At 42.9% G+C, this 16,873-nt stretch overlaps 1 protein-coding gene across 1 annotated transcript; it reads left to right on the plus strand.

Annotated features, from left to right (window-relative positions):
• Positions 1–2,090: 2,090 nt before the first annotated feature.
• Positions 2,091–16,651, plus strand: rad9b (RAD9 checkpoint clamp component B; the record flags this gene model as incomplete). Its single annotated transcript, XM_080499232.1, has 7 exons — positions 2,091–2,172; positions 2,525–2,595; positions 15,253–15,384; positions 15,522–15,636; positions 15,832–15,931; positions 16,290–16,385; positions 16,648–16,651. The coding sequence occupies 7 exons, from the start codon at positions 2,091–2,093 to the stop codon at positions 16,649–16,651; spliced, it is 600 nt and encodes a 199-aa protein (XP_080355358.1).
• Positions 16,652–16,873: the final 222 nt, after the last annotated feature.

The following is a 16,873-nucleotide window of genomic DNA, read 5'->3' on the forward strand; positions in this document are numbered from 1 at the left end:
GTTGCAACCAACAATGAGGAAGAGTAACGTTTGTAGATTGGCTGAAAAATGAAAAGCTGTTCACGTCCTTGTGAGGTCTTCAGAATCGGTGTAGATGGTGGATTTCTGCACTACTCAAACTGGGATTCTTTATCTCGTAGGTCTGCCGAGTCGAAGAAATTTATTTATTTTATTCTTATTTATTTTATTGCTTTTTAAGCATTTTTATATTTCTATTTATTCTTTTAAATTGTTGTATTCTTATTTGTAGTTTTTTTTAATGTGTTTGTAGTTTTTAATCTGTTTTTATTTTAATTTTATGGTTTTATACTTATTTAGTGTTGGACTGTTTAGTTTAGTTTTTTATGTGCAGTCACATGTGCAGCACTTTGGAAACACGTTGTTGTTAAAATGTGCTATACAACACAGTGCTATTTACTCTATAAATAAAGTTTTACTTTACTTACTTACTTACAAATAAAGTGGATTGGATGGATTGGAAAAAAGTAATTGAAATCTATGAGTCTGGAAAAGGTTCTACAGATGTTTGTAAAGCTCTGGGACTGTAGAGAACCACAGAGAGAACCATGATCCACAAATGGCTGGAACACAGAACAGTGGTGACCTTTCCTAGGAGGGGCCAGCCCAATGTCGCAGTGGCGACTCTCCAAGAGGTGGCAGAAGACCCACACCCAGGCCCGCCCCTCCCTACACGCAGAACACGCGCTGTGCGTAGGGCCCCGCGATCCATGGGGGCCCCATTTTGCGCAAGTGAATTGAATTTCCCTCGGGATCAATAAAGTATCATCATTCTCTGCAAATGCGCAAAGGATGCACTGCATTTTGCCGAGAGGCGGCGTAGAACACCACCACCAAGTCAGCCTGAGGCAGGAGAGAGAGAGAGAGAGAGAGAGAGAGAGAGAGAGTAGAGAGAGAGAGAGAGAGAGAGAGAGAGACGCAATGATTGAAAGCGCGAAGCGTCACCATCTGACCAATCAGCGGTCAGATGGGCCGGCAGGCAGTTGTTTACAGGTAGAAAGTACAGAGAGAGAGAGAGAGAGAGAGAGAGAGAGAGAGAGAGAGAGAGAGAGAGCGAGCGAGAGAGAGCGAGCGAGAGAGAGAGAGAGAGAGAGAGAGAGAGACGCAATGATTGAAAGCGCGAAGCTTCACCATCTGACCAATCAGCAATCAGATGGGCCGGCAGGCAGTTGTTTACAGGTAGAGAGTAGAGAGAGAGAAAGAGAGAGAGAGAGAGAGAGAGAGAGAGAGAGAGAGAGAGAGATGGCTTCCAAACGTCAATACGATTCAGGAGCTAGCAAAAGAAAGAAAAAGTCCAAACAGTCAGAGGCTCGTGCTTCACTTGAAGGTGGGATGTTGTTGACATAAAAAAGAAAAAACTTTGTGGCATAAACTGTTTATGCCACAAAGTTTTTTCAGACGTGTGCATCTGTATAGTTATTGTTCCACTGTTGATCTGTAAAGTTCTTGTTCCACTGTTGATCTGTAAAGTTATTGTTCCACTGTTGATCTGTAAAGTTCTTGTTCCACTGTTGATCTGTAAAGTTATTGTTCCACTGTTGATCTGTAAAGTTATTGTTCCACTGTTGATCTGTAAAGTTATTGTTCCACTGTTGATCTGTAAAGTTCTTGTTCCACTGTTGATAGAGGCTGTTCATTTGATTCGTTAGTAATTGTAATTTATTATTATTATTATTATTATTATTATTTATTATTATTATTATTATTATTATTATTATTATTATTATTATTATTATTATTATTATTATTATTATTATGTTATTGGAAGGGGGCCCCCAAAATAAAATCCTGCTTAGGGCCCCTACTTGGCCAGGGGCGGCCCTGCCCACAACAACATTCTCAAGTGTTCTCATCCAGCACAGGAATTACACAGTTCAAAGAAGAATGGTGTTCAGAGACCTGGAGCTGCTGGAGAAACGCTTTTTAATCTGTACACATTGCTCAACCTGGATAACTGGACTCGAATGAAGGAACTGTTGGATTACCTACATTGCTATGGATTGCGCCGGAAAAAGGAATGTTAATAACGGCCTGTAGAGGGCAGCACGACGCCGTTACAGCGTCGAGACTGCATGACACCAGAGAAGAAGAAGAAGACGCGTGGGGGAAACATGACGTGTGTCCTGGAAGGGAGCCGCTCCATTAAAGGTCGTGGTGAATGTGATAAATGATGACAAAGTTACACAGAACTTTTTTTTAGCACGTGTATAATAATTCTGTTTGAGTTAGTTTTCATTTTAAAGTTCCTCCTGAGGCTCGCTTGCTGATGTGCTAGTTAGCAACACTGGCTAGCAACACGAAGGTGAAGGCTCACTTGACAGAAAACGATGTGCCTCTAGAAAGTTAAAGTAATTGTTTTGGATTTCCTGAGAACATTTTTGGGGGATTCTCAGGCGCTGGCTGCTCAATGTAGTTTAGCATTAGCTGAACTAGTTGGTTTTGGTATGAGAATCACTTTTGAAGCAGTACTAACTCTCTCCACTGGGGGTGCTGTGGTGCGTTGTAGCCGTCGGGAAGGCCGTTCATGCTCTGGCAAGGATTGGAGACGAGCTGTGGCTGGATCGGACCTCCACAGGGGTGAGAGACACGACTGACACTGAGAAGAACCATAAGTAGGTCAGTATTGGACCTCCACAGGGGTGAGAGACACGACTGACACTGAGAAGAACCATAAGTAGGTCAGTATTGGACCTCCACAGGGGCGAGAGACACGACTGACACTGAGAAGAACCATAAGTAGGTCAGTTGTTCCAGTCATGTAGGACAAACAGCAGCACCAAGGGCATGTGCATGTGTACTGCTGCTTCTATGCTGATCTGCTGCTTCCAAGTACATAATTATATATAATTAAAAATAATATCTATAAAAACAAATTAACTAATGTTATGCGAATGCAAGAAGGATTGTAATAAATGACAAGAAAATAACAAAAATAATAAAGGTGTATAGAATGTATTAAACTATTATCAGAAATGCTCCCAGAAACGAAAATTACCCAAATTATTTTATTGAAAATGACAATATCAGCCACACGGACTGAACAAAATGACTTCACTTCCGCCGGCGGGCTCCTTCTGGCCCAACAAATTCATATGGGCAGTGCCAACGGTCCTGGCCGAACTCTGTCGGAGCCGCACCGCCAAAACTTCACCACTGACGTGTGCTGCTCATGGAGTTCCAGCTCTCTAATCACGATCAATCACATTTTAATCATATTGAGCTTCTCACATCACTACTGTCTGAGCGCCGCAGCTCGTTAAAATGTCGTGATGCACCTGAACACATCACTCAAAGCCGTCAGCTCCTGCAGTTAAAACCAGACCAACAAAACTCGTACAAAACTTTCCTTTTTATTACTGAAACACCTCAGAGAAATGATTCTGACAGCACAGGAGTGACTAAGAAGTGACTTCTGACTGATTCTTGAGAAATGCAATAGTTCATGTTTGTGAGGGCTCCATTGTTCAGTGGAGAATATTGCATCGAAATGCACCACAGTTTATTATTAGCATCTGTGCAACCGTTGTGTAAAATGTAGTTTTAAGTCATTGTTGTCACAGTGGGTGACGGGATATGTTTGAGTGGTAGGAATGAATAAGTGTTTTACATTTTCCTACACCTTTTTGATCATGCTAATGTAGATCAAGTGGACTGAGTTGTTTCTTTGTTTTTGTTTTGTTCATCTAAAGCAGGGGTCTCAGACTCGCGGCCCGGGGGCCAATTGCGGCCCTCGGGTCAATATTTTGTGGCCCTCTGCTTCTAATCAAAGCTTTGTGTCAGTGCGGCCCACGCATTTTTTTCTCGCACGCATCTGGGGGTTTTATATTTTTTAACACCTGTGGGCTCCCGTAGCTCAGGCTCGCGAGAACAGCGCCAATCACTTTAAAATGTTTGGATGAACGATTGGAAGTAAAATATGCTATACGGTTTTATTTAGCCCCAGCCATGTCTTTTTCAAAACCTGTCGTGAAGAGAAAAGTTGGCGATGAGCACAGACAATTTCAGGAGAAGTGGGAGCTGCAATATTTTTTTGTTGAGCACAGGGGCATCCCAACGTGTCTAATATGCACGGATAAAGTTGCGGTGCACAAGGAGTATAACATTCAACGTCATTACTCAACTAAACACGCTGAGGAGTATGCAAAATACCTGGGAGATGAGCGAGAGGACCGGGTCGCCAAACTTAAAACATGTCTACTGAGGCAACAAGACTTTTTTCAAGAAAGCCAGCAAAGAGAGTGAAGCGGCTGTCAAAGCGAGCTACGTGGTGAGTGAGATGATCGCTAAAGCAGGAAAGCCGTTCAAAGACGGCGAGTTCATCAAACAATGCATGTCACAGGCTGCCCTGTGTATAGTCTGTATAGTATAGTCTGCCCGGAAAAAAAGGCTCAGTTTAGCTTTCTCACGCAGTTGATCATAAATGTTCCCTGACATGTCAGAAATGCGCTCTGCCACTGTGTTGGCTGAAAAGCTGATGTGACTAAACATTTCCATTCTTACTCACTCGCTCTTGATGAGAGCACAGACGTCACTGACACGGCGCAGCTCGCAATACATGTCCGTGGTGTTGGTAACAATTAGGAAGTTACGGAGGAGTTGCTCACAGTGATTGCAATGCAGGGCCAGACCACCGGTCAGGAGATACTCTGCCAGCTGTGCGATTGCATTGAGGATGCCGGCTTGCAATGGAAGTGTTTGGCTGGAATAACTACCGATGGAGCGCCATCAATGACAGGGAGGAAAAACGGACTTGTAGCACTTGTTGGAAGAAAACTGGAAGAGGAGGGTGTGGAAGATGCCATTGCTCTGCACTGCATTATCCATCAGCAGGCCCTTTGCAGCAAAATCCTGAGGTTTGACAATGTGATGTCTGACGTCGTGAAATTCATCAACCATATCAGATCCGGGGCTTTAAAGCACCGGCAGTTCCGCGACTTTTTGGTGGAAGTAGAGTCAGAATATGAGGACGTGCTCTACTTCACCGAGGTACGTTGGCTCAGCAGGGGGGAGGTCTTGAAGAGGTTTTTGGAGTTGAGGGCACAAGTGAAAGCCTACATGGAGAAGGATGGGATGACTGTTCCTGTGCTAAGTGATCCTAAATGGCTAATGGACTTAGCTTTTCTTGTTGACATCACACAGGAGCTGAATGTGCTGAACAAGAAGTTACAAGGCCAGGGCCAGCTTGTCAGTGTTGCATATGACAGCGTCAGAGCATTTTCCACAAAACTTGTGTTATGGAAAGCCCAGCTTTCCCAGACAAACCTCTGCCATTTCCCAGCATGCAAGGCACTCATGGATTCAGGCACACCATTCAGTGGTGAGAAGTACGCTGATACTATGCTGATACTATCGGAAAGCTACAAGAAGAATTTGATCACAGGTTTGCAGACTTCAAGACACACAGAGCCACTTTTCACATTTTTACTGACCCCTTCTCCTTTAATGTGGAGGATGCCCCCCCCCCCCTGTCCTGCAGATGGAGCTAATTGACCTGCAGTGTAATACTGAACTCAAAGCCAAGTTCAGGGAGGTGAGTGGAAAAACAGTGGAGCTTGAACAATTTTTGAGAAAACTGCCCCCCCCCTTCCCTGAGCTTTCCAGGATGTTCAAGCAGACCATGTGCCTTTTTGGCAGCACCTCTGTGTGAAAAGCTCTTCTCCACAATGAACTTCAATAAGTCAAAGTTCAGGTCCAGACTTAAAGAAGAGCACCTTAAAGCTACACTGAGGTTGTTGCCTCCTCCCTCAAGCCAGATGTGGCTCAGCTGTGTGAGAGGAAGCGCTGCCAAGTCTCTGGTAGCAAGGAGTAGAAGGAAGTAAATGAAGCCTATGTTCTGAAGAACTGTTCGTGTTCTGCGTGTTCTGACTTGTTAAGATTGAGAAGATTGGATCAGTTGATCTTTTTTTTGGAATACTTGAAGCCTTTTTTTTGTGATGCGGCCCAGCCTCACCCAGACTCTACCTCCAGCGGCCCCTAGGTAAGTTGAGTTTGAGACCCCTGATCTAAAGGTTTTCTTTCTTTCCTATTTGTATGTTCATATCATTTCATATATCCTCTTGTAGTCACTATCATAATTCTTCTAGTGTACATCCTGACAGGCCCACAGGCCATGAGCGTCCACAATGGGGCAGAAAGGTGTTAAATGACCATGAACATGGTTCTTGATACCAGACTGGCTGGTCTGAGTACATGTCAATCAGCAAACCCTCTCAATGAAGACCTTTAGTGTGTGTGTATATATTCCCTTCTTTATTCAGTCTGTTTGCTCATGCAAACTGAAACGTGATTAAAAATGGATGGTATTTAATTGTGATTAATCAGAAATTATCCACAGCAACCCTGTGATTAATCGGATTAAAATATTTTCTTTGTTTGATGGCACTAATATGTTGTACATTTTCAAGAGGAATTTCTGACTGTCCCAAGCTGTGTAAAAGTGATATTTTGCTGCACTGCTGTCCTGGATCACTTTAGATTCTCAAGCACGATTGAAATGGCTGGTGACTTCATGTGATCTGTTTGGACAGTTGTCTGAAAATATAAACTGCATGTCACAGCATGGGTAAGACTGCATATCTCTGACAAATCTCACGGTAAAAGGATGTTTTAAGATGCCACACGTGTTGCTTTAAAGGACCCATGTTGTCTATATTTCATGTTTATATGAAATATAAGTCCAGTTTCAAAGTACCGTAGTTCTGGAAGCTTCTTTCGTGAAGAGTCGCTCACAAACAAACATTGTTTGTGGAAAACAACAACAAGTCCAGACACATTGGCCACTGGGCTTCTTCTTCCACAAGACAAATAGTGAGGAACCATACTGGTACCTGAAAACACATTTTCTCCAATGGACATGAAGGTGAAAACACATTTTCTCCAGTGGACATGAAGGTGAAAACACATTTTCTCCAGTGGACATGAAGGTGAAAACACATTTTCTCCAATGGACATGAAGGTGAAAACACATTTTCTCCAGTGGACATGAAGGTGAAAACACATTTTCTCCAGTGGACATGAAGGTGAAGACACATTTTCTCCAGTGGACATGAAGGTGAAAACACATTTTCTCCAGTGGACATGAAGGTGAAAACACATTTTCTCCAGTGGACATGAAGGTGAAAACACATTTTCTCCAGTGGACATGAAGGTGAAAACACATTTTCTCCAGTGGACATGAAGGTGAAAACACATTTTCTCCAGTGGACATGAAGGTGAAAACACATTTTCTCCAGTGGACATGAAGGTGAAAACACATTTTCTCCAGTGGACATGAAGGTGAAAACACATTTTCTCCAGTGGACATGAAGGTGAAAACACATTTTCTCCAGTGGACATGAAGGTGAAAACACATTTTCTCCAGTGGACATGAAGGTGAAAACACATTTTCTCCAGTGGACATGAAGGTGAAAACACATTTTCTCCAATGGACATGAAGGTGAAAACACATTTTCTCCAGTGGACATGAAGGTGAAAACACATTTTCTCCAGTGGACATGAAGGTGAAGACACATTTTCTCCAGTGGACATGAAGGTGAAAACACATTTTCTCCAGTGGACATGAAGGTGAAAACACATTTTCTCCAGTGGACATGAAGGTGAAAACACATTTTCTCCTGTGGACATGATGGTGAAAACACATTTTCTCCTGTGGACATGATGGTGAAAACACATTTTCTCCTGTGGACATGAAGGTGAAAACACATTTTCTCCTGTGGACATGAAGGTGAAAACACATTTTCTCCAGTGGACATGAAGGTGAAAACACATTTTCTCCAGTGGACATGAAGGTGAAAACACATTTTCTCCAGTGGACATGAAGGTGAAAACACATTTTCTCCTGTGGACATGAAGGTGAAAACACATTTTCTCCTGTGGACATGAAGGTGAAAACACATTTTCTCCAGTGGACATGAAGGTGAAAACACATTTTCTCCAGTGGACATGAAGGTGAAAACACATTTTCTCCAGTGGACATGATGGTGAAAACACATTTTCTCCAGTGGACATGAAGGTGAAAACACATTTTCTCCAGTGCACATGAAGGTGAAAACACATTTTCTCCAGTGGACATGAAGGTGAAAACACATTTTCTCCAGTGGACATGAAGGTGAAAACACATTTTCTCCAGTGGACATGATGGTGAAAACACATTTTCTCCAGTGGACATGAAGGTGAAAACACATTTTCTCCAGTGGACATGAAGGTGAAAACACATTTTCTCCAGTGGACATGAAGGTGAAAACACATTTTCTCCTGTGGACATGAAGGTGAAAACACATTTTCTCCAGTGGACATGAAGGCGAAAACACATTTTCTCCAGTGGACATGAAGGCGAAAACACATTTTCTCCTGTGGACATGAAGGCGAAAACACATTTTCTCCTGTGGACATGAAGGCGAAAACACATTTTCTCCAGTGGACATGAAGGCGAAAACACATTTTCTCCTGTGGACATCAAGGCGAAAACACATTTTCTCCAGTGGACATGAAGGTGAAAACGCATTTTCTCCAGTGGACATGATGGTGAAAACACATTTTCTCCAGTGGACATGAAGGTGAAAACACATTTTCTCCAGTGGACATGATGGTGAAAACACATTTTCTCCAGTGGACATGAAGGTGAAAACACATTTTCTCCAGTGGACATGAAGGTGAAAACACATTTTCTCCAGTGGACATGAAGGTGAAAACACATTTTCTCCAGTGGACATGAAGGTGAAAACACATTTTCTCCAGTGGACATGAAGGTGAAAACACATTTTCTCCAGTGGACATGAAGGTGAAAACACATTTTCTCCAGTGGACATGAAGGTGAAAACACATTTTCTCCAGTGGACATGAAGGTGAAAACACATTTTCTCCTGTGGACATGAAGGTGAAAACACATTTTCTCCTGTGGACATGAAGGTGAAAACACATTTTCTCCAGTGGACATGAAGGTGAAAACACATTTTCTCCAGTAGACATGAAGGTGAAAACACATTTTCTCCAGTGGACATGAAGGTGAAAATACATTTTCTCCAGTGGACATGAAGGTGAAAACACATTTTCTCCAGTGGACATGAAGGTGAAAACACATTTTCTCCAGTGGACATGAAGGTGAAAACACATTTTCTCCAGTGGACATGAAGGTGAAAACACATTTTCTCCAGTGGACATGATGGTGAAAACACATTTTCTCCAGTGGACATGAAGGTGAAAACACATTTTCTCCAGTGGACATGAAGGTGAAAACACATTTTCTCCAGTGGACATGATGGTGAAAACACATTTTCTCCAGTGGACATGATGGTGAAAACACATTTTCTCCAGTGGACATGAAGGTGAAAACACATTTTCTCCAGTGGACATGAAGGTGAAAACACATTTTCTCCAGTGGACATGAAGGTGAAAACACATTTTCTCCAGTGGACATGAAGGTGAAAACACATTTTCTCCTGTGGACATGAAGGTGAAAACACATTTTCTCCTGTGGACATGAAGGTGAAAACACATTTTCTCCAGTGGACATGAAGGTGAAAACACATTTTCTCCAGTGGACATGAAGGTGAAAACACATTTTCTCCAGTGGACATGATGGTGAAAACACATTTTATCCAGTGGACATGAAGGTGAAAACACATTTTCTCCAGTGGACATGAAGGTGAAAACACATTTTCTCCAGTGGACATGAAGGTGAAAACACATTTTCTCCAGTGGACATGAAGGTGAAAACACATTTTCTCCAGTGGACATGATGGTGAAAACACATTTTCTCCTGTGGACATGATGGTGAAAACACATTTTCTCCTGTGGACATGAAGGTGAAAACACATTTTCTCCTGTGGACATGAAGGTGAAAACACATTTTCTCCAGTGGACATGAAGGTGAAAACACATTTTCTCCTGTGGACATGAAGGTGAAAACACATTTTCTCCTGTGGACATGAAGGTGAAAACACATTTTCTCCAGTGGACATGAAGGTGAAAACACATTTTCTCCAGTGGACATGAAGGTGAAAACACATTTTCTCCAGTGGACATGATGGTGAAAACACATTTTCTCCAGTGGACATAAAGGTGAAAACACATTTTCTCCAGTGCACATGAAGGTGAAAACACATTTTCTCCAGTGGACATGAAGGTGAAAACACATTTTCTCCAGTGGACATGAAGGTGAAAACACATTTTCTCCAGTGGACATGATGGTGAAAACACATTTTCTCCAGTGGACATGAAGGTGAAAACACATTTTCTCCAGTGGACATGAAGGTGAAAACACATTTTCTCCAGTGGACATGAAGGTGAAAACACATTTTCTCCAGTGGACATGAAGGTGAAAACACATTTTCTCCAGTGGACATGATGGTGAAAACACATTTTCTCCAGTGGACATGAAGGTGAAAACACATTTTCTCCAGTGGACATGAAGGTGAAAACACATTTTCTCCAGTGGACATGAAGGTGAAAACACATTTTCTCCAGTGGACATGAAGGCGAAAACACATTTTCTCCTGTGGACATGAAGGCGAAAACACATTTTCTCCTGTGGACATGAAGGTGAAAACACATTTTCTCCAGTGGACATGAAGGTGAAAACACATTTTCTCCTGTGGACATGAAGGTGAAAACACATTTTCTCCAGTGGACATGAAGGTGAAAACGCATTTTCTCCAGTGGACATGAAGGTGAAAACACATTTTCTCCAGTGGACATGATGGTGAAAACACATTTTCTCCAGTGGACATGATGGTGAAAACACATTTTCTCCAGTGGACATGAAGGTGAAAGCACATTTTCTCCAGTGGACATGAAGGTGAAAACACATTTTCTCCAGTGGACATGAAGGTGAAAACACATTTTCTCCAGTGGACATGAAGGTGAAAACACATTTTCTCCAGTGGACATGAAGGTGAAAACACATTTTCTCCAGTGGACATGAAGGTGAAAACACATTTTCTCCAGTGGACATGAAGGTGAAAACACATTTTCTCCAGTGGACATGAAGGTGAAAACACATTTTCTCCTGTGGACATGAAGGTGAAAACACATTTTCTCCTGTGGACATGAAGGTGAAAACACATTTTCTCCAGTGGACATGAAGGTGAAAACACATTTTCTCCAGTAGACATGAAGGTGAAAACACATTTTCTCCAGTGGACATGAAGGTGAAAATACATTTTCTCCAGTGGACATGAAGGTGAAAACACATTTTCTCCAGTGGACATGAAGGTGAAAACACATTTTCTCCAGTGGACATGAAGGTGAAAACACATTTTCTCCAGTGGACATGAAGGTGAAAACACATTTTCTCCAGTGGACATGATGGTGAAAACACATTTTCTCCAGTGGACATGAAGGTGAAAACACATTTTCTCCAGTGGACATGAAGGTGAAAACACATTTTCTCCAGTGGACATGATGGTGAAAACACATTTTCTCCAGTGGACATGATGGTGAAAACACATTTTCTCCAGTGGACATGAAGGTGAAAACACATTTTCTCCAGTGGACATGAAGGTGAAAACACATTTTCTCCAGTGGACATGAAGGTGAAAACACATTTTCTCCTGTGGACATGAAGGTGAAAACACATTTTCTCCTGTGGACATGAAGGTGAAAACACATTTTCTCCAGTGGACATGAAGGTGAAAACACATTTTCTCCAGTAGACATGAAGGTGAAAACACATTTTCTCCAGTGGACATGAAGGTGAAAATACATTTTCTCCAGTGGACATGAAGGTGAAAACACATTTTCTCCAGTGGACATGAAGGTGAAAACACATTTTCTCCAGTGGACATGAAGGTGAAAACACATTTTCTCCAGTGGACATGAAGGTGAAAACACATTTTCTCCAGTGGACATGAAGGTGAAAACACATTTTCTCCAGTGGACATGAAGGTGAAAACACATTTTCTCCAGTGGACATGAAGGTGAAAACAGATGTGGAACAACAAAAACAGCAGTTCAATGTGAAGCAGCAGAGACTGAGATGTGGGCGTGTCTTGTTTTGGTTTCTCCTCATGTCAATCTTCCTGGAGGCGGGGCTTCTCCAGCTCTGTGACGTTATCAAATAGAATCAAGGTGTTGAGCTCCCCCACCAGGTAGAACAGAGAAAGATCACTGTGAACTCAAGCTGGAGGGAATCAATGAAAAACCACTTTGGGGATTATATGAACCCCAAATAGAACTTTTATCATTAAACTCTGGACGGGTCACCAGTACTGCTTTATTTAGGTTAAACTGGACGGGTCACCAGTACTGCTTTATTTAGGTTAAACTCTGGACGGGTCACCAGTACTGCTTTATTTAGGTTAAACTGGACGGGTCACCAGTACTGCTTTATTTAGGTTAAACTGGACGGGTCACCAGTACTGCTTTATTTAGGTTAAACTGGACGGGTCACCAGTACTGCTTTATTTAGGTTAAACTGGACGGGTCACCAGTACTGCTTTATTTAGGTTAAACTGGACGGGTCACCAGTACTGCTTTATTTAGGTTAAACTGGACGGGTCACCAGTACTGCTTTATTTAGGTTAAACTGGACGGGTCACCAGTACTGCTTTATTTAGGTTCAACTGGACGGGTCACCAGTACTGCTTTATTTAGGTTAAACTGGACGGGTCACCAGTACTGCTTTATTTAGGTTAAACTCTGGACGGGTCACCAGTACTGCTTTATTTAGGTTAAACTGGACGGGTCACCAGTACTGCTTTATTTAGGTTAAACTGGACGGGTCACCAGTACTGCTTTATTTAGGTTCAACTCTGGACGGGTCACCAGTACTGCTTTATTTAGGTTCAACTCTGGACGGGTCACCAGTACTGCTTTATTTAGGTTCAACTCTGGACGGGTCACCAGTACTGCTTTATTTAGTTTAAACTCTGGACGGGTCACCAGTACTGCTTTATTTAGGTTAAACTGGACGGGTCACCAGTACTGCTTTATTTAGGTTTAACTCTGGACGGGTCACCAGTACTGCTTTATTTAGGTTAAACTGGACGGGTCACCAGTACTGCTTTATTTAGGTTCAACTCTGGACGGGTCACCAGTACTGCTTTATTTAGGTTAAACTGGACGGGTCACCAGTACTGCTTTATTTAGGTTAAACTCTGGACGGGTCACCAGTACTGCTTTATTTAGGTTAAACTGGACGGGTCACCAGTACTGCTTTATTTAGGTTAAACTGGACGGGTCACCAGTACTGCTTTATTTAGGTTAAACTGGACGGGTCACCAGTACTGCTTTATTTAGGTTCAACTCTGGACGGGTCACCAGTACTGCTTTATTTAGTTTAAACTCTGGACGGGTCACCAGTACTGCTTTATTTAGGTTAAACTCTGGACGGGTCACCAGTACTGCTTTATTTAGGTTAAACTGGACGGGTCACCAGTACTGCTTTATTTAGGTTAAACTGGACGGGTCACCAGTACTGCTTTATTTAGGTTTAACTCTGGACGGGTCACCAGTACTGCTTTATTTAGGTTAAACTGGACGGGTCACCAGTACTGCTTTATTTAGGTTCAACTCTGGACGGGTCACCAGTACTGCTTTATTTAGGTTAAACTGGACGGGTCACCAGTACTGCTTTATTTAGGTTAAACTCTGGACGGGTCACCAGTACTGCTTTATTTAGGTTAAACTGGACGGGTCACCAGTACTGCTTTATTTAGGTTAAACTGGACGGGTCACCAGTACTGCTTTATTTAGGTTAAACTGGACGGGTCACCAGTACTGCTTTATTTAGGTCAAACTGGACGGGTCACCAGTACTGCTTTATTTAGGTTAAACTCTGGACGGGTCACCAGTACTGCTTTATTTAGGTTAAACTTGACGGGTCACCAGTACTGCTTTATTTAGGTTAAACTGGACGGGTCACCAGTACTGCTTTATTTAGGTTAAACTGGACGGGTCACCAGTACTGCTTTATTTAGGTCAAACTGGACGGGTCACCAGTACTGCTTTATTTAGGTTAAACTCTGGACGGGTCACCAGTACTGCTTTATTTAGGTTAAACTTGACGGGTCACCAGTACTGCTTTATTTAGGTTAAACTTGACGGGTCACCAGTACTGCTTTATTTAGGTTAAACTCTGGACGGGTCACCAGTACTGCTTTATTTAGGTTAAACTGGACGGGTCACCAGTACTGCTTTATTTAGGTTAAACTCTGGACGGGTCACCAGTACTGCTTTATTTAGGTTAAACTGGACGGGTCACCAGTACTGCTTTATTTAGGTTAAACTGGACGGGTCACCAGTACTGCTTTATTTAGGTTAAACTGGACGGGTCACCAGTACTGCTTTATTTAGGTCAAACTGGACGGGTCACCAGTACTGCTTTATTTAGGTTAAACTCTGGACGGGTCACCAGTACTGCTTTATTTAGGTTAAACTTGACGGGTCACCAGTACTGCTTTATTTAGGTTAAACTTGACGGGTCACCAGTACTGCTTTATTTAGGTTCAACTCTGGACGGGTCACCAGTACTGCTTTATTTAGGTTAAACTGGACGGGTCACCAGTACTGCTTTATTTAGGTTAAACTCTGGACGGGTCACCAGTACTGCTTTATTTAGGTTAAACTCTGGACGGGTCACCAGTACTGCTTTATTTAGGTTAAACTGGACGGGTCACCAGTACTGCTTTATTTAGGTTAAACTGGACGGGTCACCAGTACTGCTTTATTTAGGTTAAACTGGACGGGTCACCAGTACTGCTTTATTTAGGTTAAACTCTGGACGGGTCACCAGTACTGCTTTATTTAGGTTAAACTGGACGGGTCACCAGTACTGCTTTATTTAGGTTAAACTCTGGACGGGTCACCAGTACTGCTTTATTTAGGTTAAACTCTGGACGGGTCACCAGTACTGCTTTATTTAGGTTAAACTGGACGGGTCACCAGTACTGCTTTATTTAGGTTAAACTGGACGGGTCACCAGTACTGCTTTATTTAGGTTAAACTCTGGACGGGTCACCAGTACTGCTTTATTTAGGTTAAACTCTGGACGGGTCACCAGTACTGCTTTATTTAGGTTAAACTCTGGACGGGTGTTCACAGGGCAAACTGAGAGACAGACATATGGGCAATTTAGTGTCACCCCTTAGCCCAACATGCATGTCCTGTGGGAGGAAACCACACAACCCCTAGAAAAGCCACCCCTGCACAGGGAGAACATGCAATCCAAATAGCCCCCCCTGCTGGACGTGAGCAGCACTGTGACCCAATCTGTCTCTGTGTGTCTCTTCCTTTCAGTTGGCACTGAGATCAGTGAATTGCACTCAGTCTGCGTACGCCTGCTTCCTCTTCCCACCGATGTTCTTCAAGCAGTACGGTCCAGGCTCCCAGCAGGGCAGGGAACCCGCCACATGCCAGTTGGTGATGAAGGTACGGCACTTGTCCGCCTGTTCGCCTCCCATTCATTACTCCGTCTGGATGATGTGAGAAGAGGTGAACTCACACTAGGAAATGGACATCAGTTAAAAAGAGAAAAGGCTGACTTGCATGAGTTTTTTGTCTTGAAGCATGTGCTGCCACTTTTCCGAAGTTCGAGCTACGTCCAGGGTAACGTGGTGAGATGTGAGATATCCATGAGCCCTTCTTTTGACCGACTGAGGATCAAGTTTTTCTGCAGACATGGTAGGAAATGCATTCATCATCAATTGTTTGTTGTTCAAAGGAGTTTTTGGGGATAATTTGTATTTATTCATTCATTAAAACAAGTAAATCCTCCTTTAATGAATGACTATATGAAAGGCTGTAGTCATGGTGTTGCGTATGGTGAACACTTGGTGGCAGCGTGCACCTGATGTCCTGTTTCTGCTTGTGGAACAGGCGTCACTAAAACCTACAGCCTCAGATACCAGGAGAGCGAGGCTCTGCAGGCAGTGTTCCACCCACACCTCTGTGCCAATGTGCTGAAGGCCCCTGCCAGGTTAGTGCTTCACTACCAGGATGGGCAGCAGCTGGAACTTGACATGGACATGTGTTTCATTCAGAGAACTCCACTGGTTGTTCTGCTCATAAAAGGCCAGTGTTTCTTGTATTTGAAGCTGATTTATGCCAAATAAGGTAATAATTGGATGCATACTGACTCCTAACTGGATGTATCAGCATGCACTGCTCAATAGAGCGCTTGCAGCCAGTATGTGTGCGTCCAGCTGCTCAGAGCAGTCGTCTGACTCTTGTGAAACACAGGACCAGAAGGCGGGCTCGCCTCTGGAAAACCAGCGTGGCTCTCTTTGCTGGAGCGTGTGGATTGTGTTCCTCTGTGCTCGTCTCTGTGTGTGCAGGCTTCTCGCTGACATGGTGAAGCATTTCCCAATGTCCCAGGAGGAAGTCACTCTGTCCATAACTCCTCTGAAAGTCCACATGAGAAGTTACTTGGAGTGTGGGAGTGGTGAGTTGACGTCACATCAGAAGTGGAAACGGCACATACAAATGACACATTCTTGGTTAAGAAAAACAAATCGGGACTTTTGTACTGGCTCCTTCAGCTGGGAGAACTTTTGTCAAAGATGGTGGATGGCGGATGATTCTTAACGTGTGTAATGTGATTGACTGTCCCTGTCACAAACGTCCCCACGAAACTCGTCTTCAACTCGCCTTCCTCTCGTCTTGTGATGTAATGATTCATTTGCATGTCACCAGATGACGCAATCAAATGTTCCCTGTGTGACCATGACTTCAATTTGAGCTCAAAAAGATGCTTTTATAAAACACAAAGTGAATACTTTCTGTATAGTGAACCTTTTTGAAGACAAAATACAGAGATGTATGACAAATATATGCAAATAAAGGAAGGATGTACTTGGTTGCTGTAAATTCCGGAGGTTACTGTAAATTCCAGAGGTTACTGTAAATTCTGGAGGTTACT

The sequence above is a fragment of the Blennius ocellaris genome, assembly GCF_963422515.1.
Source record: "Blennius ocellaris genome assembly, chromosome: 7".
NCBI lineage: Eukaryota > Metazoa > Chordata > Actinopteri > Blenniiformes > Blenniidae > Blennius > Blennius ocellaris.